Source organism: Hyla sarda, chromosome 12 (assembly GCF_029499605.1).
Source record: "Hyla sarda isolate aHylSar1 chromosome 12, aHylSar1.hap1, whole genome shotgun sequence".
In the NCBI taxonomy this organism is placed as follows: domain Eukaryota; kingdom Metazoa; phylum Chordata; class Amphibia; order Anura; family Hylidae; genus Hyla; species Hyla sarda.
Window position 1 is genome coordinate 18,536,388 of NC_079200.1, and position 27,293 is coordinate 18,563,680.

Genomic DNA, 27,293 nt, shown 5'->3' on the forward strand with positions numbered 1-27,293 from the left:
ACCATATGCTGGTGCGGTTGGCCCTGGGTTCCTCCTAATGCAAGACAATGCTAGACCTCATGTGGCTGGAGTGTGTCAGCAGTTCCTACAAGAGGAAGGCATTGATGCTATGGACTGGCCCCCCCGTTCCCCAGACCTGAATCCAATTGAGCACATCTGGGACGTCTCGCTCCATCCACCAACAGACTTTCTAGGAGTTGGTGGATGCTTTAGTCCAGGTCTGGGAGGACATCCCTCAGGAGACCATCCTCCACCTCATCAGGAGCATGCCCAGGCGTTGTAGGGAGGTCATACGGGCACGTGGAGGACCTTAGATCATACATCTTATCCCCTATCCTTTGTATAGGGGATGAGATGTATAAAGCCAGAATACCCCTTTAAAACTACAAATTTACAGTGGCAGGTATTAAGTTCTTCACTACTACTTAGAAATATGTTGCAGCTATGGTGGAGTACAAGACAACATTTTTCATTATGAGGGGTGGAGGGTGGGGGGGATTCTTTTTTTTTTTTTTTTTTTTTTTTACCCCACTCACCTTGTGGTCATACTACCCTTATATATAATATTATCTTGATACTTTAGGTTGATCCGATTACTGCAATACCAAATTTGTATAGTTTCAGTCTAGGTTTTCCTAATTTAAACAAAAAAAAATTGTAAACTTTTTAGCAACTTTTTTTGTAATTTTCTGACCACTAGAAATAATTTTTTCTTCATATACCAGAATGTATGAGGGCTTATTTTTTGCACCATGATCTGCAGTTTTTAGCAGTACCATTGTGGTATTGATTAGACTTTTTGCTAACTCAATTTTTTCTGGGATATGATGTGATCAAAATAAACCAATTCTAGCGTTTCTCTTTCTTTCTTTCTCTGCTTACCCCAATTACTGTACAGGATAAATAATGTTATATTTTTTTATAATTTAGACAATCAGGCATGCGGCTATACCAAATACATTTTTATTATGTTTAAACTTTTTTTAAATGGAAAAATTGTAAAAGTAGGGTGATTTTAATATGGAAGGGGTTAATGTGTTTTTTAAAGTGTACCTGTCATCAAGAAAAACTTTTTATACATTGTAGATAATACAATATGTGTATTTGTAATATACATTGTATATTTATGGGTGAAAATAATGCTGTCCCTGAAGCTATTGCCTGTAAGGAGTCCAAATACAGGAAGTGAGGGCAGGACAAGCAGGGCTCTGTGCAGGCTCCTGGCTTGTCAACCATCCTCATGTGTGAACCCATAGCATGTCACAGAGCCTCAGTGCACAGAGCCCCGCTTGTCCTCAGTGCAGAGAGCCCCGCTTGTCCTCAGTGTACAGAGCCCCGCTTGTCCAGGGGATATGATTTAGTTATTTGCTGGGATACCCCTTTAAGCTGATCTGCTCCAATCTAAGGGGGAGGTGAAGATACTTTCTGTTTGAGAAGGAGTGGGGAAAAAAGCATTTAAAAGGAAATCTGTCATCAGTATCACCCGCACTAACCTGTCATACAGGCTTGTAGTGCGGGTGATGCTGATTAAAATGATACTTACCATGTCCTGAATGGCCCAGCCGTTGCACCGTTATTGCAGTTTTTCTTTTTATGAAAATTAGGTCCTTCGAGCACAGACGGAGTTAGGACCCTCGGGCACGTGATCTTCTGCCGGGCGGGCGCTCCACCCGGCTCATCAATATGCATGGCTTCCCTCCCCGACCTCGCAGCAGGTTTTCACGACGGCACATGCGCCGCTTCCAGAGTACACCCAGAAGCAGCATCAGTTTCATCCTCATGCCTTCGTGCATCCTCACATTTCACTGCTGGCTGCAGGAATGAGGCTGAAACTGATGCCGCTGCGAGAGCAAGGAGGGAGACCATGCATAATGATGAGCCGGGCGGAGCACCTGCTCGGCAGAAGATCACGTGGGGTGACCGGAGCTCTGATCCTAACTCCGCCCGTGCCCGAGGGATCTCATTTACATAAAAAGAAAAATAGCGATAACGGCGCAACGGCTGGGCCATTCAGGACATTTTAAGTATCCTTTTGATCAGTATCACCCGCACTACAAGCTTGTATGACAGGTTAGTGTGGGTGATACTGATGACAGATTTCCTTTAAGTTGTGTGCACTGAACACAGGGAAAGCTCATAAGCTATGGACAGATGTTCATGTTGAAGAGGCTTGCTCCACTACCAACTCTAGTTGTGCATTGGATATTCATCCAGCAGAGACCCCTTCCCCGTAAATGATGTCTTGTCACTTAGGCCTCGTTCACACTGACGTTGGGCTCTGTTAGGCGGAGCTCTGTCATCCGCACTTTTTCTTCCCCAAAACTAGGGGGTAAAGTTGGTGCGTCTTATACGGCAAATACCTGTCCTATCGCGGTGGTCCCTGCGGCCATCAACGACCGGGACCCGCGGCTCATACAGGACATCACCGATCACGGTGATGCCCTGTATTAACCCTTCGAGACGCGGCGGACAGCTTTGATTGCCGCCTCTCGAAGGGTTTATACAGGGCATCACCGCGATCGGATTGAAGCGAAAATAACACTAACCCGGCTGTTCAGTCAGGCTGTTCGGGACCGCCGCAGTGAAATCGCGACGTCCCCAACAGCTTACAGGACACCAGAAGGGACCTTACCTGCCTCCTTGGTGTCTGCTCCGTGTCGGGATCCCCTGCATGGCCGGCGCTCTCCTTCATCGTCATCATGTCGTCGCGCACGCCGTCCCGTCATCCAATAGGAGCGGCGTGCATAGCGACGTGATGGCGGCGACTGAGAGCGAGGATACCTGGCAGCAGAGACGTTCCGGAGCGACGGGGACACCCCGGGGACGCGGCAACAGCGATGAAGGGCGACATCCAGGGCAGCGGTGACGGGTCCGCAGCGGCGGCAACACGTGAGTATTACCTCCAATACCAGTGGTCTTCAACCTGCGGACCTCCAGATGTTGCAAAACTACAACTCCCAGCATGCCCGGACAGCCAACGGCTGTCCGGGCATGCTGGGAGTTGTAGTTTTGCAACATCTGAAGGTCCGCAGGTTGAAGATCACTGTCCTATACTTTACATTGTATTTGGTTCAGAATCTTTATTTTCTAGATTTTTATCCTATAAAATTAGGTGCGTCTTATATGCCGGAGCGTCTTATATGACGAAAAATGCGGGTATTTATTCTCGCAATGATCAAACACACTGTAAAAACACAACACCCCTCATCAGAAGCCATACATCTCTAAGCTTATGTTTTCTATTCCTATATACATGTAGGGAAGGAGTCACCAATAAATATTAATGGGATTACAAAATAATCTTTATTTCAGTGTTTTATTTCATCAGTGCACAGAAATATACATTACAAATATTTTTGTAGTATTTTTTTTTTAGTTATTTTTTTCAAACTACTGTAATATATATATATTACATTACGGCCCTGATTTACTATTGTAAACCCAACCTGGTTTCGTCAGGTTGTGCGTCAAAATTGTGAAAAAAACAAAACAAAAAAATACACAAATGACTGGAAATTTCTACCAAGAAAAATCTGATCAAAAAAACTTTCCAGCCCTGTAAACTCCCATAGTAAATAAAGTGGAATCATGCAAGTCAACAAACATCATTCCACAATAATAAAAAGCTGACACTTTGTAAATCGGGCCAAATAAATTCATGAAGAATATACTCCTATTGCTTGGGATACTAATATACAGCTCATTGAGTGGATCTGCTACACCCCCCCCCCCCCCCCCCCCCCCGCAGTCTGGCGCACAATGATGACACGGTCTGCCGGAATAGAAAAGAAAATCCATATACTTACACTTTTTCATTGCGTAATTAAAAGTAGCAATATATATATACCTATCAGTTTCTATATATTCTCTATTTTTTTTTAAAGGCATTACATATATTTCATTATTATTGTTTTTGGACAATCCAAAATTAAAATTCCAGGGTGCTCCGCCATATCTATGGTGTAAGAAGACTTCCCTGTAGACACAAAATAGCGACCAAGTCAAGTCAACAATGCTTTTCGTCTCCTAGTGCCAAAAGGAGCCAGCCTCGGGCACTATAAGGGTTATATAGAGCGGCATTGAGAGAGCGGTCTTCCTTAAGCTTGATTATGCCGGAGTGAAATGTGGGACATGCGTCAATTCCCCATCTCACTTATTATAGAACTGAGAAGAGACCCAAGCCAGTCCCCACTTCAGATTGGTTAGCATAAATTTCAGGGCCTTGGTCCACTGTTCCTCCGAGTTGAACTGTGTCTTTATTGAGTATGAGCCACCATTGCCTCCAGTGTCTTCAATCTTACCCTTCTCTACATCCATCCTGAAAAGAGATACATATAAAAAAAAGGTATTACAGAGGTCCCTCAATTTACAATATTAATCGGTTCCAGGACGACCATTGTATGTTGAAACCATTGTATGTAGAGACCATCAAAAAGTCATCCAAGGATTAACCCCTTAAGGACTCAGGGTTTTTCCGTTTTTGCACTTTCGTTTTTTCCTCCTTACCTTTTAAAAATCATAACCCTTTCAATTTTCCACCTAAAAATCCATATTATGGCTTATTTTTTGCGTCGCCAATTCTACTTTGCAGTGACATCAGTCATTTTACCCAAAAATGCACGGCGAAAACGGAAAAAAAAAATCATTGTGCGACAAAATCGAAGAAAAAACACCATTTTGTAACTTTTGGGGGCTTCCGTTTCTACACAGTGCATATTTCGGTAAAATGACACCTCATCATTATTCTGTAGGTCCATACGGTTAAAATGATCCCCTACTTATATAGGTTTGATTTTGTCGCACTTCTGGAAAAAATCATAACTACATGCAGGAAAATGTATACGTTTAACCCCTTCAGGACGGAGCCCATTTTGGCCTTAAGGACCGGAGCGTTTTTTGCACATCTGACCACTGTCACTTTAAACATTAATAACTCTGGAATGCTTTTACTTATCATTCTGATTCCGAGATTGTTTTTTCGTGACATATTCTACTTTAACATAGTGGTAAATTTTTGTGGATACTTGCATCCTTTCTTGGTGAAAAATCCGTAAATTTGATGAAAAATTTGAAAATTTTGCATTTTTCTAACTTTGAAGCTCTCTGCTTGTAAGCAAAATGGATATTACGAATAAATTTTTTTTTGGTTCACATACACAATATGTCTACTTTATGTTTGCATCATAAAATTGACGTGTTTTTACTTTTGGAAGACTTTTACTTTTGGAAGACACCAGAGGGCTTCAACGGTCAGCAGCAATTTTCCGATTTTTCACAAAATTTTCAAACTCAGTATTTTTCAGGGACCAGTTCAGGTTTGAAGTGGATTTGAAGGGTCTTCATATTAGAAATACCCCATAAATTACCCCATTATAAAAACTACACCCCCCAAAGTATTCAAAATGACATTCAGTCAGCGTTTTAACCCTTTAGGTGTTTCACACGAATAGCAGCAAAGTGAAGGAGAAAATTCACAATCTTCATTTCTTACACTCACATGTTCTTGTAGACCCAATTTTTGAATTTTTACAAGGCGTAAAAGGACAAAATTTTTACTTGTATTTGTAGCCCAATTTCTCTCGAGTAAGCACATACCTCATATGTCTATGTAAAGTGTTCGGCGGGCGCAGTAGAGGGCTCAGAAGGGAAGGAGCAACAAGGGGATTTTGGAGAGTACGTTTTTCTGAAATGGTTTTTGGGGGGCATGTTACCTTTAGGAAGCCCTTATGGTGCCAGAACAGCAAAAAAAAACCACATGGCATACCATTTTGGAAACTAGACCCCTCGGGGAATGTAACATGGGATAAAGTGAACCTTAATACCCCACAGGTGTTTCACGACTTTTGCAAATGTAAAAAAAAAAAAAAAAAATTACCTAAATGCTTGTTTTCCCAAAAAATTTTTATTTTTAAAAAGGGTAATAGCAGAAAATACCCCTAAAAATTTGAAGCCCAATTTCTCCCGATTCAGAAAACACCCCATATGGGGGTGAAAAGTGCTCTGCTGGCGCACTACAGGTCTCGGAAGAGAAGGAGTCACATTTGGCTTTTTGAACGCAAATTTTTCTCTGGGGGCATGCCGCATTTAGGAAGCCCCTATGGTGCCAGGACAGCAAAAAAAAAACCCACATGGCATACCATTTTGGAAACTAGACCCCTCGGGGAACATAACAAGGGGTTAAGTGAACCTTTATACCCCACAGGTGTTTCACGACTTTTGCATATGTAAAAAAAAAATTTTTGTTTTACCTAAAATGCTTGTTTTCCCAAAAATTTTACATTTTTAAAAAGGGTAAAAGCAGAAAATACCCCCCAAAATTTGTAACACAATTTCTCCCGAGTACGGCGATACCCCATATGTGACCCTTAACTATTGCCATGAAATACGACAGGGCTCCAAAGTGAGAGCGCCATGCGCATTTGAGGCCTAAATTAGGGATTGCATAGGGGTGGACATAGGGGTATTCTACGCCAGTGATTCCCAAACAGGGTGCCTCCAGCTGTTGCAAAACTCCCAGCATGCCTGGACAGTCAACGGCTGTCCGACAATACTGGGAGTTGTTTTGCAACAGCTGGAGGCTCCGTTCTGGAAACAGTGGCGTACCAGACGTTTTTCATTTTTATTGGGGAGGGGAGGGGGGCTGTGTAGGGGTATGTGTATACGTAGTGTTTTTTACTTTTTATTGTATTTTTTGTGGTAGTGTAGTGTAGTGTTTTTAGGGTACAGTCACACGGACGGGGGTTCACAGTAGTTTCTCGCTGGCAATTTGAGATGCAGCAGAAAGTTTGCGGCAGCTCAAATTTGCAGCCAGATACTTACTGTAATCCTCCGCCCATGTGAGTGTACCCTGTACATTCACATTGGGGGGGACATCCAGCTGTTGCATAACTACAACTCCCAGCATGCCCGTTGGCTGTCGGTGACTGCTGAGAGTTGCAGTTTTGCAACAACTGTAGGCACACTGGTTATGTATCACTGAGTTTGTGACCTAACTCAGTGTTTCTCAACCAGTGTGCCTCCAGCTGTTGCAAAACTACAACTCCCAGCATGTACGGTGCATGGTGTACGGTGACTGCTGAGAGTTGTAGTTTGCAACAGCTGGAGGCACACCAGTCGTGAAACACTGAGTTAGGTAAAAAAAAAAAATCTGAGTTTCACAACCAGTGTGCCTTCAGCTGTTGCAAAACTACAACTCTCAGCAGTCACCGACAGCTAACGGGCATGCTGGGAGTTGTAGTTATGCAACCAGCAGATGCACCACTACAACTCCCAGCATGCACTTTAGCTGTTTGTGCAAGCTGGGAGTTGTAGTTATACAACAGCTGAAGGTACACTTTTCCATAGAAAGAATGTGCCTCCATCTGTTGCAAAACCAAAAGTCAAGCATGCCCATAAGGGAATGCTGGGAGTTGTGGTGGTCTGCCTCCTGCTGTTGCATAACTACAGCTCCCAGCATGCCCTTTTTGCATGCTGGGAGCTGTTGCTAAGCAACAGCAGGAGGCTGTCACTCACCTCCAACGATCCAGACACTGCAGGTCTGTCTCGCCGCCGCAGCTGCTCCTGGGGCCCCGATCCCAACAGGGACGCCGGGGATCGGGGTCCCCAGCACCCGGGGTGCATGTCCCGCACCCGCTCACGTCCTCCAGAAGAGGGGCGGAGCGGGTGTGGGAGTGACACCCGCAGCAGGCGCCCTGATTGGTCGGCCGGTAATCCGGCCGACGAATCAGGGCGATCGTGAGGTGGCACCAGTGCCACCTCACCCCTGCAGGCTCTGGCTGTTCGGGGCCGTCAGAGACGGCCCCGAACAGCCAGTAATTCCGGGTCATCGGGTCACTGGAGACCCGATTGACCCGGACAATTCAGTCCAGCGATCTGCGGCGATCGCCGACGGGGGGGCATAATGACCCCCCTGGGCGATATGCCGGGATGCCTGCTGAACGATTTCAGCAGGCATCCGGCTCCGGTCCCCAACCCGCTAGCGGTGGGGGCCGGAATTCCCACAGGCGTATGGATACGCCCTCGGTCCTTAAGGACTCGGGATGCAGGGCGTATCCATACGCCCTATGTCCTGAAGAGGTTAAAAATTTCATCTTCTGACCCCTATAACTTTTTTATTTTTCTACGTACAGGGCGGTATGAGGACTAATTTTTTGCGCCGTGATCTGAAGTTTTTATCGGTATGATTTTTGTTTTGATCGGACTTTTTGATCACTTTTTATTCATTTTTTAATGGTATAAAAAGTGACCAAAAGTGTGCTTTTTTTGACTTTGGAATTTTTTTGCGCGTACGCCATTGACCATCCGGTTTAATTAATGATATATTTTTATAGTTCGGACATTTACGCACGCGGCGATACCACATATATGTTTATTTATTTATTTTTTTACACTGTTTTATTTTTTTATGGGAAAAGAGGGGTGATTCAAACTTTTATTAGGGAAGGGGTTAAATGACCTTTATTAACCCTTTTTTTTAACTTTTTTTTTTTTTGCAGTGTTATAGGTCCCATAGGGACCTATAACACTGCACACACTGATCTTTTACACAGATCACTGGCATGTATTAACACGCCTGTGATCAGTGTTATCGGCGCTTGACTGCTCCTGCCTGGATCTCAGGCACGGAGCAGTCATTCGCCGATCGGACACCGAGGAGGCAGGTAAGGGCCCTCCCGGTGTCCTGTCAGCTGTTCGGGACGCCGCGATTTCACCGCGGCGGTCCCGAACAGCCCGACTGAGCAGCCGGGTCACTTTCACTTTAGAAGCGGCGGTCAGCTTTGACCGCCGCTTCTAAAGGGTTAATAACGCACATCGCCGCTATCGGCGATGTGTGGTATTAGCCGCGGGTCCCGGCCGTTGATGAGCGCCGGGACAGACGCGATATGATGCGGGATCGCGGCGCGTAAATATACGTCCTGCGTCGTTAAAGGGGTATTTCAGGCAAAAACATTTTTCTTTTTTTTATACATCAACTGGCTCCGGAAAGTTAAACAGATTTGTAAATGACTTCTATTAAAAAAATCTTAATCCTTCCAATAGTTATTAGCTTCTGAAGTTGCTGTTTTCTGTCTAACTGCTTTCTGATGACTCACGTCTCGGGAGCGGTCCAACTCCCATCATGCACAGCTCCCGGGACGTGACATCATCATTGAGCAGTTAGACAGAAAACTTCAGAAGCTAATAACTATTGGAAGGATTAAGATTTTTTTAATAGAAGTAATTTACAAATCTGTTTAACTTTCCGGAGCCAGTTGATATATATAAAAAAAGTTTTTGCCTGGAATACCCCTTTAAGATTTTTTTTTTTTTTTTTTTAATTCAAAAAGGTTTTTATTCAAAAAAATAAGTGAACATAAGAAAAGACAAGCAATACAATAACAATCGAGCCCTACAGCCAGGTGAGGCCGGGTATACAGAAATCTATAAGTCACAACAATGTAGAAAAACATAGGCAGAAGCAGGTGCACCAAACAGTCCGCGAGGTACGGCACATACATAAAGAACATGACAGAAATTAGGATATAACCGTGAGCAATTATACATTTCAATAAACCATAAAATGGAAAGATCAAAATCAATAGCTGCTCATCAGATGCACGTGCATACACAGGCAAAATCTCAATTCAGGGGGAGAACTATTGAAAGTGAAGAAAGAACGGGAAGCACAGTCATACATCGTAACTAGAGATGAGCGAACTTACAGTAAATTCGATTTGTCACGAACTTCTCGGCTCGGCAGTTGATGACTTATCCTGTATAAATCAGTTCAGCTTTCCGGTGCTCCGGTGGGCTGGAAAAGGTGGATACAGTCCTAGGAAAGAGTCTCCTAGGACTGTATCCACCTTTTCCAGCCCACGGGAGCACCTGAAAGCTGAACTAATTTATGCAGGAAAAGTATCAACTGCCGAGCCGAGAAGTTCATGACGAATCGAATTTACTGTAAATTCGCTCATCTCTAATCGTAACACACAAAGAAAAGATCCTAAAGAGGGAGAACACAAGAGCGTAGAGAAACAGAACATACAAAAAAAGAGGGGGGGGGGGAGAAGGAATTAAGATTTTTTTAATATAAGTTTAAAATCTGTTTAACTTTCTGGGGTCAGAGGATATAAAAAAAAAAAAATAAATAAATAAATAAATAATAATGTTCACCCCTTTAAAGTGGTTATTCAGGATTAGAAAAATGTATCTGCTTTCTTTCAAAAACAGCGCCACACCTGTCCTAAGGTCGTGTGTGGTATTCTAACTCGGCTTTATTCGCTTCAGTGGAACTAAGGTTTTACCTACACCTGAACCCCAACGATCGTTTCGCTGTTATGCCGCTTCTTCAGGGGGCGTGGGACGCCCCCTGAAGAAGCGGCATAACAGCGAAACGATCGTTGGGGTTCAGGTGTAGGTATGGTCTGGCACCCTTAATGCGGTATCATTTATGTACCTTTCCTGTTAATTTGGCATTTTTTTTATTGTATTTGCATATTCTGATGTAATAGGTCCTACCATAGTCCTATATCCTGGTATGTTTACTGGTGCTTGTATATTGTTTCTACTCCCTTTGTTTTAACTTTATTTTTATTTCTTCATTGTGTTGCATTAATAAAGTTTCTCTTTTAAATCTTATTACTTTCTTGTTGTTTGTGGTACGGTTCTCTTTTTGGTGTTCGAGGTTTAATTACGTACCCTTACCTACTATATATGTAGGGTTATATATCTTTGGCGACACAGGTTTTGATAAATCTCCCCGTATATTTCCATCATGGCACTGGCAAGAACAGTCCTGTTATTTCACTCTATATTCCATTCTATAACATTCATCTGGGCACTAACCTGTAGGGTAGACAGAATCCAGTGTCGCCTTTCTCCACTTCTTCCTTAAACTGTTGCACACAATCTAGGAAGGCGACCATCGCATGGTCAAACTTGTTATCCCAGAAGAACCTCAGGCCTCCTGAACAATAGAGCGGAAGCTCCTGGAAAACAGGAATTTGCGGAATCATTGACTACTGCCATGATGAAGAATGTAGCGGTCCCTTTTATTTCCGCTTTTAGATATTTTCTTCTTAGATTTCTTTAGATTAGGAATGTTACATCAGCAGAAAAAAAAAACAATAGTATAGAAAAAGTAATATCTGCCATCTTTGAAGGCGTAAAGACTTATGTCCCCTGGGTAACGCATACAGGTCCCAATGGATAATGCATGCGTTTGCTCCGGAAGAAACGAGCGGCAAACATGCTATACGAATGGATACTTGTATCTTAAAGCGTAACCGTCATGAAATTTTAGTGTAATAACCTGCACGCAGCCTTTGTACTGTGTGCAGGTGTTGTGTATAGAGATGAGCGAACTTACAGTAAATTTGATTCGTCACGAACTTCTCGGCTCGGCGGTTGCTGACTTTTCCTGCATAAATTAGTTCAGCTTTCCGGTGGGCTGGAAAAGGTGGATACATTCCTAGGAAAGAGTCTCCTAGGACTGTATCCACCTTTTCCAGCCCACGGAAGCACCTGAATGCTGAACTAATTTATGCAGGAAAAGTCATCAACTGCCGAGCCGAGAAGTTTGTGACGAATCGAATTTACTGTAAGTTCGCTCATCACAGCAATTATTTTACCTTATATTTGCAGGCTTTCGTGATGCTAAAAAGTGCTTTTAATCAAAGCCACTGATGGTCGGATAGGCGTGGTGCGAGGTACGCGATGCCCCGCCGCCGCCACGCCCACCCACACGCCCACTTTGTATCTCAGTGCTGGGACCGCTGTGTGATTGACACAGGTCCCAGCGCATGCGCCCTTCAACTAATGTAATGTGCGCGCTGCTGCGTGTCATCAGCAAGCGCTCGCTCCTCCAGCGGGCGCTTGCTCCTGCCACCATCCTCCTCCTCAGTGCGCCTGCGCAGGGCTAGGTGGAGCAAGCGAGCGCTTACTGCATGACACGCAGCAGCGCGCACATTACATTAGTTGAAGAGCGCATGCGCTGGGACCTTTGTGTCAATCACACAGCGGTCCCAGCACCGTGATACAAAGTGGGCGTGGCGGCGGCGGGGCATCGCGTACCTCGCACCATGCCTAGCCGACCGTCAGTGGCTTTGATTAAAAGCACTTTTTAGCGTCACAAAAGCCTGGAAATATAAGGTAAAATAATTGCAGTACACAACACCTGCACACAGTACTAAGGCTGTGTGCAGGTTATTACACTAAAATTTCATGACAGTTGCGCTTTAATAAATAGTCACAAAATCCATATAAGATATAATAATTGCACATTATTTTATAACTACCTTAGACTTGTCGGTGAGTGACTCCAAGTAGGAATGATTTCCAAATGGCACCAAACGATATCTAAAAGTGAACCAAGGAAAATTAAACATTATACAAAATACAAAATAATTTAAAGGAGAAATGCGGGCTACAAAAACAACTTTTTATTTTTTTTTTTTTTTTAACTCCCCTTCCAACGTACCCCCATTGCGGAGATATCGGCGTCCCGTTCCTTCGGTGCTGCTAGATTCTAGCTTCTTAGGCTCAAAACGTCACAGTGCAGGCAGCGTATCGCCGGCCGCAGCGATGTCCCGCCTCGGCTGGTGATAGGCTGAGCTCACGTGAGGGGGGCCCGGGCAGCTCCTCACATGACGTTACAGTGCGCTCAGCCTATCACCGGCCGAGGCGGCACATCGCTGCGGCCGGCGATACGCTGCCTGCACTGTGATGTTTCGAGCTTAAGAAGCTAGAAACACTGGAGGAACGGGACGCAGATATCTCCGCAACAGGGGAACGTAGGAAGGGGAGTTAATGTTTGTCTTTGCAGCCCGGGCAGAGGGGGATTTAAATAACTTATGCCGCAGTTCTCCTTTAAATGGTAGATTTAAGGTACGATTTGATAGATCGATAAGATTAGATAAATTTATAGATTTATATATATATTTTTTATTTCTATTATATTTATTACACATACATACATACAAGCAGGTCAATTGCATCAAAATGCTTGCCCCATTATGACATCTCCAATCCATATGTTCTATTATGTTCCTATTTAGGACCCCATTAGAGGCATGCAGAGAAGTCCAGGCTACCGGCATTAAAACCTCCCGGCGCTCATGACGCACCGGACTGCAGCTCAGCTAAGTGCTGGCCCAGGGGTTATCTCCTGCCTTAGGGTACATTCACACGAAGGTAACTGCAGATTAGAAGCTGTGTTCAGTCATTTCGTTTACATTGAAATCTGCAGCAGAAAATCCTGTGCATCAAATCCTGCCCATAAAATCTGAGTACGTGTGAATGTACCCTTAGCCAGTAGCTGGCTGGTCTTTTTCCTGATGCTTGGGCCTAATACATCACACACTGCCACTCAACCAATTACTGGCAGAGGTGGGACAATTCACTGAGCTGCTCTCTGATGTGTCGACCCCCCGCACCAGGAAGAGCATCACACTGGAGACCGGAGCAGCGATATCTGAGGCACTGGGGGAATGGCGGAGGTAAGTCTGTAAGTTTCTTGTTTTAATCCCCAGTTAAGTACCACTTAACTTCTGGGAAACTCTGCTCATAAGTAATATATCCAAAGGGTAAAGGGTTAAAGCGAGACTGTCACCAGTTTTGTGGGAGCAAAAAAGTCATAGAGGCAGGCTCTTCACCCAGTCTCGGAGGATTGACATCTCTAGTGGTTTTCGGATAAGACATTAGAGCTGTCAATCACTGGTGAGAGGTGGGGCCGGGAAAGCTCAAAGAAATATATATTATATATATATATATATATATATATATATATATATATATATATATATATATATATATATATATATATATATATATATATATATATATATATATATGTCCCAGCCACTGCTGATACACAGTCGGAGAGGCGGGCTCTTTCCAACAAACTATATATATATATATATAAAAATAAAAATAAAAAAAAAGTTTGTTGGAAAGAGCCCGCCTCTCCGACTGTGTATCAGCAGTGGCTGGGACATTAAGAGCTTGTTATCCCCTGTATGTATGTATGTGTGTTTTCCCCTGTATGTATGTATGCGTGTGGTTTTCCCCTGTACGTATGTATGCGTGTGGTTTTCCCCTGTATGTATGTATGCGTGCTTTCCCCTGTACGTATGTATGTATGTATGTATGTATGTGTGTTGTTTTCCCCTGTATGTATGTATGTATGTGTGTTGTTTTCCCCTGTATGTATGTATGTATGCGTGTTGTTTTCCCCTGTACGTATGTGTGTTTCCCCAATAGGGAAGATCACACATACCTTTGGTGGCTATTTATGGTTGTCAGTGTCTATTAACAGATTTGATTTAAATATGTGCATGATGGCGGTACAATACATTTTCAGTATTGTTTACTTTAACCCAAAGTATTACCTGCACTGTACTTACCTCTGGAACTCAAGCCCCATCTTGTTAGCCAAAGCATGTAGGAGTAAAACGGTCTGACCCCAAGCTGCGTTTATCTCATTCCACTCAACAGGAACACTGGGTAATCGGCCAAGGCGGAAATTGTTGATTGTACCAAACTGTCCACTATGCCTACGATAAAAAGAGTTTGTGAGTGGAGACGACAGAGATTGGTCCTTAACACCAGCTGCAGTACTAAAACAAAGCGCTATATCTGGTCTTTAGTTGTTAGGTTCCCTTTAAAGGGAACCTGTCATAACTTTCATGTTGCTGGAAGCAAGGTTCATCAGGGCGGTCCCTGGTGGCTTCTTTCCTACCTCTACAGGCCTTGTTTTATGGACATCGCTCTGTATGAGTATAGGAAAAGATGCATCGATCAAGACTGACGTGGAGCGGAGAGGCCACTCAGGACCACCCCATTGAATCGTGGTTCAGGCAGCATGAATGTGTTGACAGGGACCCTAAGAATTAAAGAGCAGATATAGCACTTGGTTTAGATAAAATGTTTTATAATTATATTCCATTAGGAAATTATGAGTTAAAAGAGACAGGAGAATCCCAGTCAGGACCTAGTATAGCTGGAAAGACCCCATACGTCTATGTGCTCAATAGAAAGTTTACTAATGTCGTAATTCTTGCATAGTAGAAACTATGCAAGGATTACTTTTACCTCTAGAAGTGCTACAGAAAAACAAAAATAGTTTACAACTGAAGACTAAGGGTGCGTATAAGGGACTATCCAAGGCTGTCACGCCCCCTCCCATAAACCTCAACGGAAGGTGGCGTGGAGTGATGTCATGAGGGGTTTCTGAGACTGGAGCAGCAGCCCAGCACCGAAAGCCGGTTGCTGCACGGAAATCGCGGGGGGCGGGGGGGGGTTCCCCTGCAATCTCACATCTTATCGCCTATCCAAAGGGATATGGCCAGAATACCCTTTTAATAACCCCATGACGTAAACGTATGTCACGTGGAATTGGGGGGGGGGGAAAAAAAAAAGCATCCCCTTTACACAGGATAGGAGATAGGTGTCTTATCACTGGGGTTCCAACTTTTGGGACCCCTGCAATATACTATATGAGGATCGGCTCTTGCCACTTTACTCACCAGTCCCTTGGAGACAAGTGACATTTCAGCTGGTGTTTGGCTAAGTGGGCCATCACACAAGCGAGTCTTAAGTAAGGGGGCCAGAGCCCTCAGGGGAGAAACAGCTGGTAAGTCTGGCGGCTGATCCCCTATCCTGCAAGTAGGAGGTAAGTTTATTTCCCCTGAAGTACCTCTTTAAAAGGGTAAGGGATCAATATTCAAGAAAATGTTAAGAAATATATACAAAGGTCTCAGGTCTTAGTCCTAACCCTAATCACAAAAGCTACCCATAGTGATTCCTATATGAAAGGTGTTTCCTAGTATATACACAGACGTACCATATATGAAAGGTGTTTCCTAGTATATACACACACGTACCATATATCAAAGGTGTTTCCTAGTATATACATAGACGTACCATATATGAAAGGTGTTTCCTAGTATATACATAGATGTACCATATATGAAAGGCGTTTCCTAGTACATACATAGAAGTACCATATATGAAAGGTGTTTCCTAGTATATACATACACGTACCATATATGAAAGGTGTTTCCTTGTATATACATAGACGTACCATATATCAAAGGTGTTTCCTAGTATATACATAGACGTACCATATATGAAAGGTGTTTCCTAGTATATACATAGACGTACCATATATGAAAGGTGTTTCCTAGTATATACACAGACGTACCATATATGAAAGGTGTTTCCTAGTATATACACAGACGTACCATATATAAAAGGTGTTTCCTAGTATATACATAGAAGTACCATATATGGAAGGTGTTTCCTAGTATATACACAGACGTACCATATATGAAAGGTGTTTCCTAGTATATACATAGAAGTACCATATATCAAAGGTGTTTCCTAGTATATACATAGACATGCCATATATAAAAGGTGTTTCCTAGTATATACACAGACGTACCATATATAAAAGGTGTTTCCTAGTATATACACAGACATACCATATATGAAAGGTGTTTCCTAGTATATACACAGACGTACCATATATGAAAGGCGTTTTCTAGTATATACACAGACGTACCATATATGAAAGGTGTTTTCTAGTATATACACAGACGTACCATATATGAAAGGTGTTTTCTAGTATATACACAGACGTACCATATATGAAAGGTGTTTCCTAGTATATACATAGACGTACCATATATGAAAGGTGTTTTCTAGTATATACACAGACGTACCATATATGAAAGGTGTTTCCTAGTATATACACAGACGTACCATATATGAAAGGTGTTTCCTAGTATATACACACAGACGTACCATATATGAAAGGTGTTTCCTAGTATATACACACAGACGTACCATATATGAAAGGTGTTTCCCAGTATATACACAGACGTACCATATATGAAAGGTGTTTCCTAGTATATACACAGACGTACCATATATGAATGGTGTTTCCTAGTATATACATAGACTTACCATATATGAAAGGTGTTTTCTAGTATATACACAGACGTACCATATATGAAAGGTGTTTCCTAGTATATACATAGATGTGCCATATATAAAAGGTGTTTTCTAGTATATACACATAGAAGTTCCATATATGAAAGGTGTTTCCTAGTATATACACAGACGTACCATATATGAAAGGTGTTTTCTAGTATATACATAGACTTACCATATATGAAAGGTGTTTTCTAGTATATACACAGACGTACCATATATGAAAGGTGTTTCCTAGTATATACACAGACGTACCATATATGAAAGGTGTTTCCTAGTATATACACAGACGTACCATATATGAAAGGTGTTTCCTAGTATATACATAGATGTGCCATATATAAAAGGTGTTTTCTAGTATATACACATAGAAGTTCCATATATGAAAGGTGTTTTCTAGTATATACATAGACTTACCATATATGAAAGGAGTTTCCTAGTATATACACAGACGTACCATATATGAAAGGAGTTTCCTAGTATATACATACACGTACCATATATGAAAGGAGTTTCCTAGTATATACATACACGTACCATATATGAAAGGAGTTTCCTAGTATATACATACACGTACCATATATGAAAGGTGTTTCCTAGTATATACACAGACGTACCATATATGAAAGGTGTTTCCTAGTATATACACAGACGTACCATATATGAAAGGAGTTTCCTAGTATATACATAGACGTACCATATATGAAAGGTGGCGTTAAAGACATTCGTCTTCTTCAGTTTGTCCAGCTGGAGCTGAGCGTATCTCATCTGGTTGTCTACACTCTTCAGCTCATCGTCCAGTTCCAGCTGCTGACGCTTGAACTCGCTGTACTCCTTCTGGTACCTTTTGTGAAAAGAAGTGGAATAAATATGTTAACACAGTAAATTCTAAAGACAAATGGAGTCTACATAGGATTAACATAACATACAAGGGATTATTAAAAAAAAAAATGTAAAAAAAATAAAAAAGTATGCTGCAACCATAGCAGATAAAAAAAAAAAAAAAACGGTGCAAGCACTACTTTTCTCTCTGCTAAAATCCTGTAAAATGAACTGGTCACCGACTGACCCGACTGGCAAGTGAATGGAGGCCATCGGGACCCGGAAGTAGCTGTTTGCATCAGACCCGTTTCAAGGTCCGATCAACTCAGAAATAAACAAACAAAAAAACGAACCTAGCCTTAGGTCTCGTTCACACGGATGGATCTGCAGTGTATTTTACTGTAGCGTATGTACCCTACAGTGTGTCTCCATATGTGCCTGCTCGGATTGGCAATCCGCCGCTACATGCAGAAACACTGCGATGAGTTGAGTTGCTGCGCGCACGAGCAGTATACTAACACACATCGCGGCTGCTCTCGGCCTAGCTCTGGGAGCAGGGGGATCGGCCGCGATGTGTGTCAGTACACTGCGCATGGCGACTGGCACATCGCAGTGTCTGCTCATAGCGGCGGATTGCATATGTAAACAACACAGCGGATACGCCCGTGTGACGGAGCCCATATGGTGTGTTCACCCGGTGGTGTGTCGGCACGGAAATTTTCCGTGTGGATATTCCACCGTGTCAGCATAGCCTAAGAAAACATCACTAACAGCTGAGCGCTGGCAGAACATGCCAGCGCTAGGACCGCTCGGAAATGCTCGGTCTCAAACGCCAATGCATTTCCTTGCAGAGTCAGCAGAAAGAATAGACAAGTCTATTCTTTCTATGGACACCTGAAGCAGAATTTCCACAGCAGAAACATCTGGTGCGGAAATTCTGCCATGTGCACAGTGCAGCAGAATCCTGTTGAAATCAATGGGACTCTGCCGGAGCGGAATTCTACACGTGAACATGGTCCTAAAGCATATGATCCAAGTACTGGTTCAACGAAAACAGGCAATTATGATAGAAGAAGCCAAGACGCCAGTGAACCGTCTCCTGGAGAAGAACATACTTACTGTGCTTCCTCCTGCTCCAGCCTCTCGGCTTCTTGTCTGACTTTTTCTATGTCTTGAGTCACCTGTTCTCGGTTTCTCTCGACTTCCTCTAACTCCTGAATCAGCCTTTCTTCATCCTCCGCCAACTCCTTCAGCTTGGCCTCCAGTTTCTCTTTGTCATCTTCGTTCATTTTCTCGAGGATTTCAAGGCAACGTCTTAAAAAAAAAAAAAATTTATATATATATATATATATATATATATATATATATATATATATATATATATATATATATATATATATATATATATATATTTTATCTATCAAAAATGTCACAGAGCAGTGTTTCCCAAACAGGGCCCCTCCAGCGGTTGCAAAACTACAACTTCCAGCATGCCCAGACAGCCTTTGGCTGTCCGGGCATGCTAGAAGTTGTAGTTTTGCAACAGCTGGAGGCACCTTTATATATGTACATAATCATTTACATTGTATGTATCTATCACCTATATTTCACAAAAAAATAGGATATTAACACTGCTCAATGTCTTTTCCATCTTGTCAAAGGGAGGGGGGCGTGTCCTTCTCTTGCCTGCTCTGTGATGACTCCTCCCCCTCCCACAGCTTTTGCTAAATTACAACTCCCAGCATGCCCAGACATCCTTTGACTGTCCAGACATGCTTGGAGTTGTAGTTTTGCAACAGCTGGAGGCACATGTTTGGTAAAACTGTGTTACAGCAGTGTTGCTGCAGGCTGTATTCCTCTTGCAGCCTTGTCAATCAGCCATCTGGTGTCCGTGACCCTTGGACACGCTTATGCTGCTGTGGGACTCATCAGTGTCCCAGGAGGTATGGGGACCCCTAGTGGTGGGATTTTCAAAGGCAGTTTTCATTGATCAACAGTATTTTAGAAAACCTATTGTTTTGCCAAGATGTACAACATATAAAAAGTTTTTATATCTGACAGTGCCCATTTAAAGCCCCCAACATACCAAAACTTTTAACAAAAGTATTTTTTTTATTTTTATTTACTTTCTTCTTTTTTAATTGACAGTGGATTTTGAGATCCACTCTAGGTTTGTCCTGCCCTCCTTCCTCACACTGACTGCACCCTCTGTCATATTGACTGTTTTCCCTGCCCCATTCTTATCACCGTCTGTTTCAGATCCACCGGAGGAATAATATTACCACGGCCGCCGCCTTGGAAGATCTTTCACTGCTCAGTCCGGGATGGTGTGCACCGACGTCATAATGCACCCACGATACGGGCCACAATAGCTAAACGCACCACCGCCTCCTCCTAATATCAATGCATTACGTGTGAAATGTCTGCGCCCCCCCTCCCCCCGGAACACAAACTGATTAAAAATAAGTAAATGGGCAGCCCTCTCATGGTTAAATGGGTACTCTGAAGGAAAAAAAAAAATAATAAAGTTTTTAAATCAATTGGTGTTACAAAATTATACCGATTTGTAAATGTCTTCGATTTAAAAATCTTAATCCTTCCAGTACTTATTAGCTGCTGTATGCTCCAGAGGAAGTTGTGTAGTAGTTCTTTCCAGTCTGACCACAGTGCTCTCTGCTGACACCCCTGTCCATGTCACAAACTGTCCAGAGTAGGAGCAAATGGCAAACCTCTCCTGCCCTGGACAGTTTGTGAAATGGACAGAGGTGTCAGCAGAGAGCACTGTGGTCAGACTGGAACGAGAACTACACAACTTCCTCTGATGCATACAGCAGCTGATAAGTAGTGGAAAGAGTAAGATTTTTTTTAACAGAGGTAGTTTACAAATCTGTTTAACTTTGTGGCAGCAGTTGATTTGAATTATTTTTTTTTTCCCTCCTAAGTTCCCTCTTTAAATCAGGATTTTCTGTACATAGTATTACAAAGAAAATCACCAGTGATCAAGGTTTTTTCCATGTCAAAAGTAGACTCAGGGACAGGGTTCGCTCCATCTATCCGAGCAGGACAAGGAGGGTGGGGGGGTAGGATAGTGGAGACAGGATAGGGCTCTACATCGCCACCTACGAGTTTCATTGTAAGTAAAGTTATGACCACTTCAAATGGTCGCAAAGCTGCCCATGATTTAGGGGAAAAAACTGGTGTCATGGATTCATGGTACCGTTTCTGCAGATCCTAGTCAATGATGTCTTAGGCCGTGTTCAGGCCGCGTATGTGCGGAAAGTCTGTTCGGAAAATGGACGGACATTTTGCAGATTTGATTATTCCAGTGGGCATTAGGACTGCTCCGTAGTGTGCCGTCTCATAGACGGCAATGCATGTCTATTCTTTCTGCTGACTCGGGAATCGGGACGTCTGTGGCAGAAACATCTACGTATTTAGAATAAATTGGGAGATCACACTGCTTAAAGGGGTACTCCGGTGGAAAACTTTTTTTTTTTAAATGAACTGGTGCCAGATTTGTAAATTTCTTCTATTAAAAAAAAAAATCTTAATCCTTTCAGTACTTTTTAGCAGCTGTTGCTACAAAGGAAATTATTTTTTTATTTCTTTTTTGTCTTGTCCACAGTGCTCTCTGCTGACACCTGATGCCCGTATCAGGAACTGTCCAGAGCAGGAGAAAATCCACATAGAAAACCTATCCTGCTCTGGACAGTTCCTGATACGGACAAAGGTGTCAGCAGAGAGCACTGTGGACAAGACAAAAAAAAGAAATTCAAAATGAAATTCAAGAATTTCCTCTGTAGCATACAGCTGCTGAAAAGTACTAAAAGGATTAAGATTTTTTTTAATAGAAGTAATTTACAAATCTGTTTAACTTTCTGGCACCAGTTCATTTAAAAAAAAAAAAAAAAAGTTTTCCACTGGAGTAACTCTTTAAGCCTGTTATCCTTTTTTATAATACGCTGTTATGAGTGTTATTTGCTACACGACACACTGGGCCCATCTCTCATACTTGTAATTCTGGCATTCATTCTCTGTGATGTTCAGCTGGGTGTCAAGCTGATCTAGGAGGGTGTCTGTGCACTCCTCACAAAGAGGATGGTCCACGTCTGTCTGACCGGACATGATGTCGAAAAGATCTCCTGTCACCTGGAACACAAAGATGATGATAATCGATTACAGTTTTCCGTTAAAAAAAGGCCTTTTTTTTGTTAAAGGGGTACTCCGCCCATAGACATCTTATCCCCTATCCAAAGGATAGGGGATAAGATGTCTGATTGCAGGGTCCCGCCGCTGGGGACCCCCGTGATCTCGGCTGCGGCACCCCAGACATCCGGTGTACAAAGCAAACTTCGCTCCGTGCCGGATGACTGGCGATGCTGGGGGGCGGAGGTTCGTGACGTCACAGTCACACCCCATAAAAGAAGCTGAAAAACACAGCAAAGTGTGTGGTACTCCGCTGCACACATCTTATCCCCTATCCAAAGGGATAAGATGTTAGGCTGCGGGGGACCCCCGCGATCTCCGGGCCGGCAGCTGCGGCGTCTGGAACACAAAAGCTTGAATCGTGACGTCACGCCACGCCCCCTCCATTCATGTCTATATACAGGGCCCCCTCCCATAGACTTGAATGTAGGGGTCGTGGCGGACTGCATTGCCAGTCATTGGGAACGGAGCAGAGTTCGCTCCGTGTCCCAAATGACAAGGGTGCCGGCTCATAGATTGCGGGGACCCCCAGCGGCGGGATCTCGTGATCTAACATCTTATCCCCTATCCTTTGGATAGGGGATAAGATGTGTGCAGCGGAGTACCCCTTTTAGAAATGTACTTAATACAAGTGATAGGCTGATCAGGATCAGGTTTACCTTAAGTCTTCTACTGAGGTTCTCCATTGTGCCTCCATCAGATGCTTCTCCGATCAGGGTGAAGCTGTTCGCACTTTCTGTGGACATCATCCTAGATACAAGAACGGTATGTAAGGTATTAACTTTGAAGCGGGAGTTGCCTGCACTTCACCTGCAGTCCCACTTACCTGTAGTGTAACTAGTAAGGTTCTATTATTACTTCTGTGACAGACCCGATCCATACAGCTGGTAACTAGTAAGTATGGACAGAGCGAACTGTAAGGGTAGGTTCACCCCAGAGGGATATGTCCTGGAGATCAGTTCTCCAACAACACCATAGAGTCTCCATATAAAAGGAAAGTTTCTGATCTCTTTACCAGGAACAGTTTCATTCTTTTCCAATAAAACCTCCTGCAGTGCAGATGGCCCCGCAGTGTCCATAGTGGACTATACAACAGCTGGGATTGTCAGAAATGACCAACAGCATGGAAAATATTGGCATATAGGTAGGGGCAGGTTTATATAGCAATATCTGGATTATTAAGAAATGGCTTAGAAAACTAGCAAATATTCCTTAGTAGAAACATAGAAGGTGTCGGCAGAGAGAAAGCATTCAGCCCATCTAGTCCTTGGCCCTATCTTATATGAAGGATAGCCTTATGCCTATCTCTATCTTATATGAAGGATAACCTTATGCCTATCCCTATCTTATATGAAGGATAGCCTTATGCCTATCTCTATCTTATATGAAGGATAGCCTTATGCTTATCCCTATCTTATATATAGGATAGCCTTATGCCTATCCCTATCTTATATGAAGGATAGCCTTATGCCTATCCCTATCTTATATGAAGGATAGCCTTATACCTATCCCTATCTTATATGAAGGATAGTCTTATACCTATCCCTATCTTATATGAAGGATAGCCTTATGCCTATCTCTATCTTATATGAAGGATAGCCTTATGCCTATCTCTATCTTATATGAAGGATATGAGTGGTAGTGGGGAAAAAGGAATCCGATCCTGGCGCTCACCCGTGCGGCAGCTGAGGAAATGATGTCAGGAGCCGTGATGAGGTAAAAGATGCACTTTATTTTGGATAAAGCAGGGACTACGCGTTGCGAGGGGACAGGCTCCCCTCTTCCTCAGGTCCAATCATGATTGGACCTGAGGAAGAGGGGAGCCTGTCCCCTCGCAACGCGTAGTCCCTGCTTTATCCAAAATAAAGTGCATCTTTTACCTCATCACGGCTCCTGACATCATTTCCTCAGCTGCCGCACGGGTGAGCGCCAGGATCGGATTCCTTTTTCCCCACTACCACTCATACTCTCAGACGGTCCGGCCGGACGGGTGGATCTGGGCAGCACACCGTGGATCTCCACTTACCCACACCAGTTGGGCCCCTTCAAGCTGCAACAGGTGTTATGCTCTCAGCATAACACCACCAGGTGAGAGCATTCCTTACGCTTCCTCACCTGTCACTTGTAATAAGGATAACGGCACATAGATAGGCGCTTTGTCCCTTTTTATCTTTCATACTTCTCTGTTATATGAAGGATAGCCTTATACCTATCCCTATCTTATATGAAGGATAGCCTTATGCCTATCCCTATCTTATATGAAGGATAGCCTTATGCCTATCCCTATCTTATATGAAGGATAGCCTTATGCCCATCTATCTTATATGAAGGATAGCCTTATACCTATCCCTATCTTATATGAAGGATAGCCTTATGCCTACCCCTATCTTATATGAAGGATAGCCTTATGCCTACCCCTATCTTATATGAAGGATAGCCTTATGCCTATCCCTATCTTATATGAAGGATAGCCTTATGCCTATCTCTATCTTATATGAAGGATAGCCTTATGCCTATCTCTATCTTATATGAAGGATAGCCTTATGCCTATCCCTATCTTATATGAAGGATAGCCTTATACCTATCCCTATCTTATATGAAGGATAGCCTTATACCTATCCCTATCTTATATGAAGGATAGCCTTATGCCCATCTATCTTATATGAAGGATAGCCTTATACCTATCCCTATCTTATATGAAGGATAGCCTTATGCCTACCCCTATCTTATATGAAGGATAGCCTTATGCCTACCCCTATCTTATATGAAGGATAGCCTTATGCCTATCCCTATCTTATATGAAGGATAGCCTTATGCCTATCTCTATCTTATATGAAGGATAGCCTTATGCCTATCTCTATCTTATATGAAGGATAGCCTTATGCCTATCCCTATCTTATATGAAGGATAGCCTTATACCTATCCCTATCTTATATGAAGGATAGCCTTATACCTATCCCTATCTTATATGAAGGATAGCCTTATGCCTATCCCATCCATGCTTAAACTCCTTCATTGGATTAGCAGCGACCACTTTTGCAGGAAGACTATTCCATGCATCCACTACTCTCTCAGTAAAGAAATACTTCCTGATATTACTGCACAAACCTTTCCCCTCTATATAACACTATGTCCTCTATATATAACACTATGTCCTCTTTGTTTTTTTAAATATACTGAAACCTGTAAATACATATTTGGACCCCCGAAAAAAAACAAAACATGATGCAATATGGTCTGTATTGTACCTGGTAGGTGGGATTAATCTTCTGGAAACTCCATCGTGCCTGTTTTCTACAAATGTTTCCTACAGACAAAAATAAATAAATAGATAAATAAATAAAATATTATTGTAAATTATTAAAGTGTACTTGACATTTAAAAGAACTGTCCATTTAAGAGCACTTTTGACGTGTCACTGAGTCATTTCAAATGTTTTTACCTGTGGGGGTCTCAGTGCTGGCACCCCCACTGAGCATGAAAACACGCCTAATAGACTTATGCTGGAGCAACCACTGTGCACACATTCTCCTGATCGGTCAGGTTTCAGCACCCAGACCCTGACCGATAAAAACGTTTGACATGTCTCAGTGACAACTCAAAAGTTCTTTTAAATGGACCGTGCCCATTCAAGAAGACAGCACCCAAAATAAAGCTACTGAAATTAATGGCAGGGGGAATTTACTTAAAGGGGTATTCCAGTGGACAATTTTTTCTGGAGGTGCTCTCGTTTTAAAGGTCTGTATACAATGTAACAAGAAAAAGAGAAACGATGTGAAACGGAGCACAGACGCTGGCCACGGACCGTATCACGCCCACCGGCATCAGGCGGCGAAGCGCCGGTGGGTGTGATACGGTCCGTGGCCAGCGTCTGAGACTCCCCCCGTACCATCTACCACCTCCCCACTAATGGAAGACCGCAATTGAAGTCGACTTTTCCTGCCTTTGGATACAGGTCAAGAACGTGAGTGCTCCGTTTCACATCGTTTCTCTTTTTCTTGTTAAATTTATTAATTCTAATTAAAAAAAAAAATCTTAATCCTACCAGTACTTATCAGCTGCTGAAGTTGATTTGTTCTTTTCTGTCTGACCACAGTGCTCTATGCTGACACCTGTCTCTCTCAAGAACTTTCCGGAGCAGGATAGGTTTGATATGGGATCTGTAAGCGCTATATAAATAAATAAATAAAATAAATAACTATGGGGATTTGCTCCTACTCTGGACAGATCCTGAGACAGACAGGTGGTGTCAGCAGAGAGCACTGTGGTCAGACAGAAAAGAACAACTCAACTTCAGCAGCTGATAAGTACTGGTAGGATGAAGCCCGGCATGTGATACAGTGCCACAAAAATGTATTTTTTCTGTATGTGAGAAACAGCCTAAGGGTAGGGTCACATGTAACTGATCCGCAGCGTATTTTACGCTGCAAATCTGCTGGTGACCCGACCCATAGTGTGCCTTCAGCTGTTGCCAAAACCTCCACCCACACCCTCCGCTCTGCCTCTCCACCTGGCCTGCTCGCAGCGCCAATCCGCTGCTCCGAGCATCTACACATGGGCCTGCGAGTCGCCGAGCAAACTGCAATCTATTCACATGTACGGTATCCTGAGCCTACCTGGTGCTGGGTGTTCAGTCATTTACACTGAAATCTGCAGCATCAAATGTGCGCAGGATACAGAACGTGTGAATAGACCCTTGATGCGACACATTGGCCCTGATTTACTAAGACTGTTGTGTAGGTTTCTTTGTGGGTTTTAATTTAATTTTTTTCCACTGTATTTACTAAGGTTTCCCTACATTTATTTATATTTTTTTTTTTTACACCTTCTCTGATCTGTCGGATTTTCCTCAGCTCAAATCCACCACATTTTCTGTGGAAACCTTAGTAAATATGTTGGGTTTTTGTGAAAATATTGGGAACACGCCCCTTACGGTGACCACGCCCCCTTTCCCCAACAACCACGCCGCTTTATCAGGTTTTCTTCGTAAAATGGTTAGTTGGGTTTTTTCAATTCTGGCGCACATTCTGGCACAAACAGAATTTCTGGCGCAATGCAAGACATGTCGGGTTTGCAATATTACTTGAGGGCCATTAAGTTTCAAAAGGGGTATTAGCAGGGAGAGGCTAAATGGTCAGACTGCTCCCCCTCTTACCAGGCAGCTTGATCCCCCCCCCCCCCCCCCCAATAATCACCTGGCACCAGGCTGCATTATGACTGGGGCTGGTTCATGGACGGGGGGCAACAGAGCCCCCCTGCTATTGCTTAGTGAAATATAATGTATCACTGGAGTG

At 43.1% G+C, this 27,293-nt stretch overlaps 1 protein-coding gene across 3 annotated transcripts in view; it reads right to left on the bottom strand.

Moving 5' to 3' along the window:
• Positions 1-3,282: 3,282 nt before the first annotated feature.
• BECN1 (beclin 1) overlaps positions 3,283-27,293 on the bottom strand; it is a 46,983-nt gene continuing 22,972 nt past the window's right edge. For all 3 annotated transcript variants that reach the window (XM_056547869.1, XM_056547868.1, XM_056547870.1), the window contains exons 4-12: positions 25,248-25,306; positions 22,659-22,749; positions 21,806-21,942; positions 18,913-19,107; positions 17,669-17,815; positions 14,382-14,531; positions 12,276-12,336; positions 10,825-10,967; positions 3,283-4,318 (exon numbers count right to left, since the gene is read on the bottom strand). In XM_056547869.1, the coding sequence (XP_056403844.1) occupies positions 4,150-4,318; positions 10,825-10,967; positions 12,276-12,336; positions 14,382-14,531; positions 17,669-17,815; positions 18,913-19,107; positions 21,806-21,942; positions 22,659-22,749; positions 25,248-25,306 (1,152 nt within the window). In that variant the 3' untranslated portion in view covers positions 3,283-4,149. The remainder of the gene's footprint in view (positions 4,319-10,824; positions 10,968-12,275; positions 12,337-14,381; positions 14,532-17,668; positions 17,816-18,912; positions 19,108-21,805; positions 21,943-22,658; positions 22,750-25,247; positions 25,307-27,293) is intronic.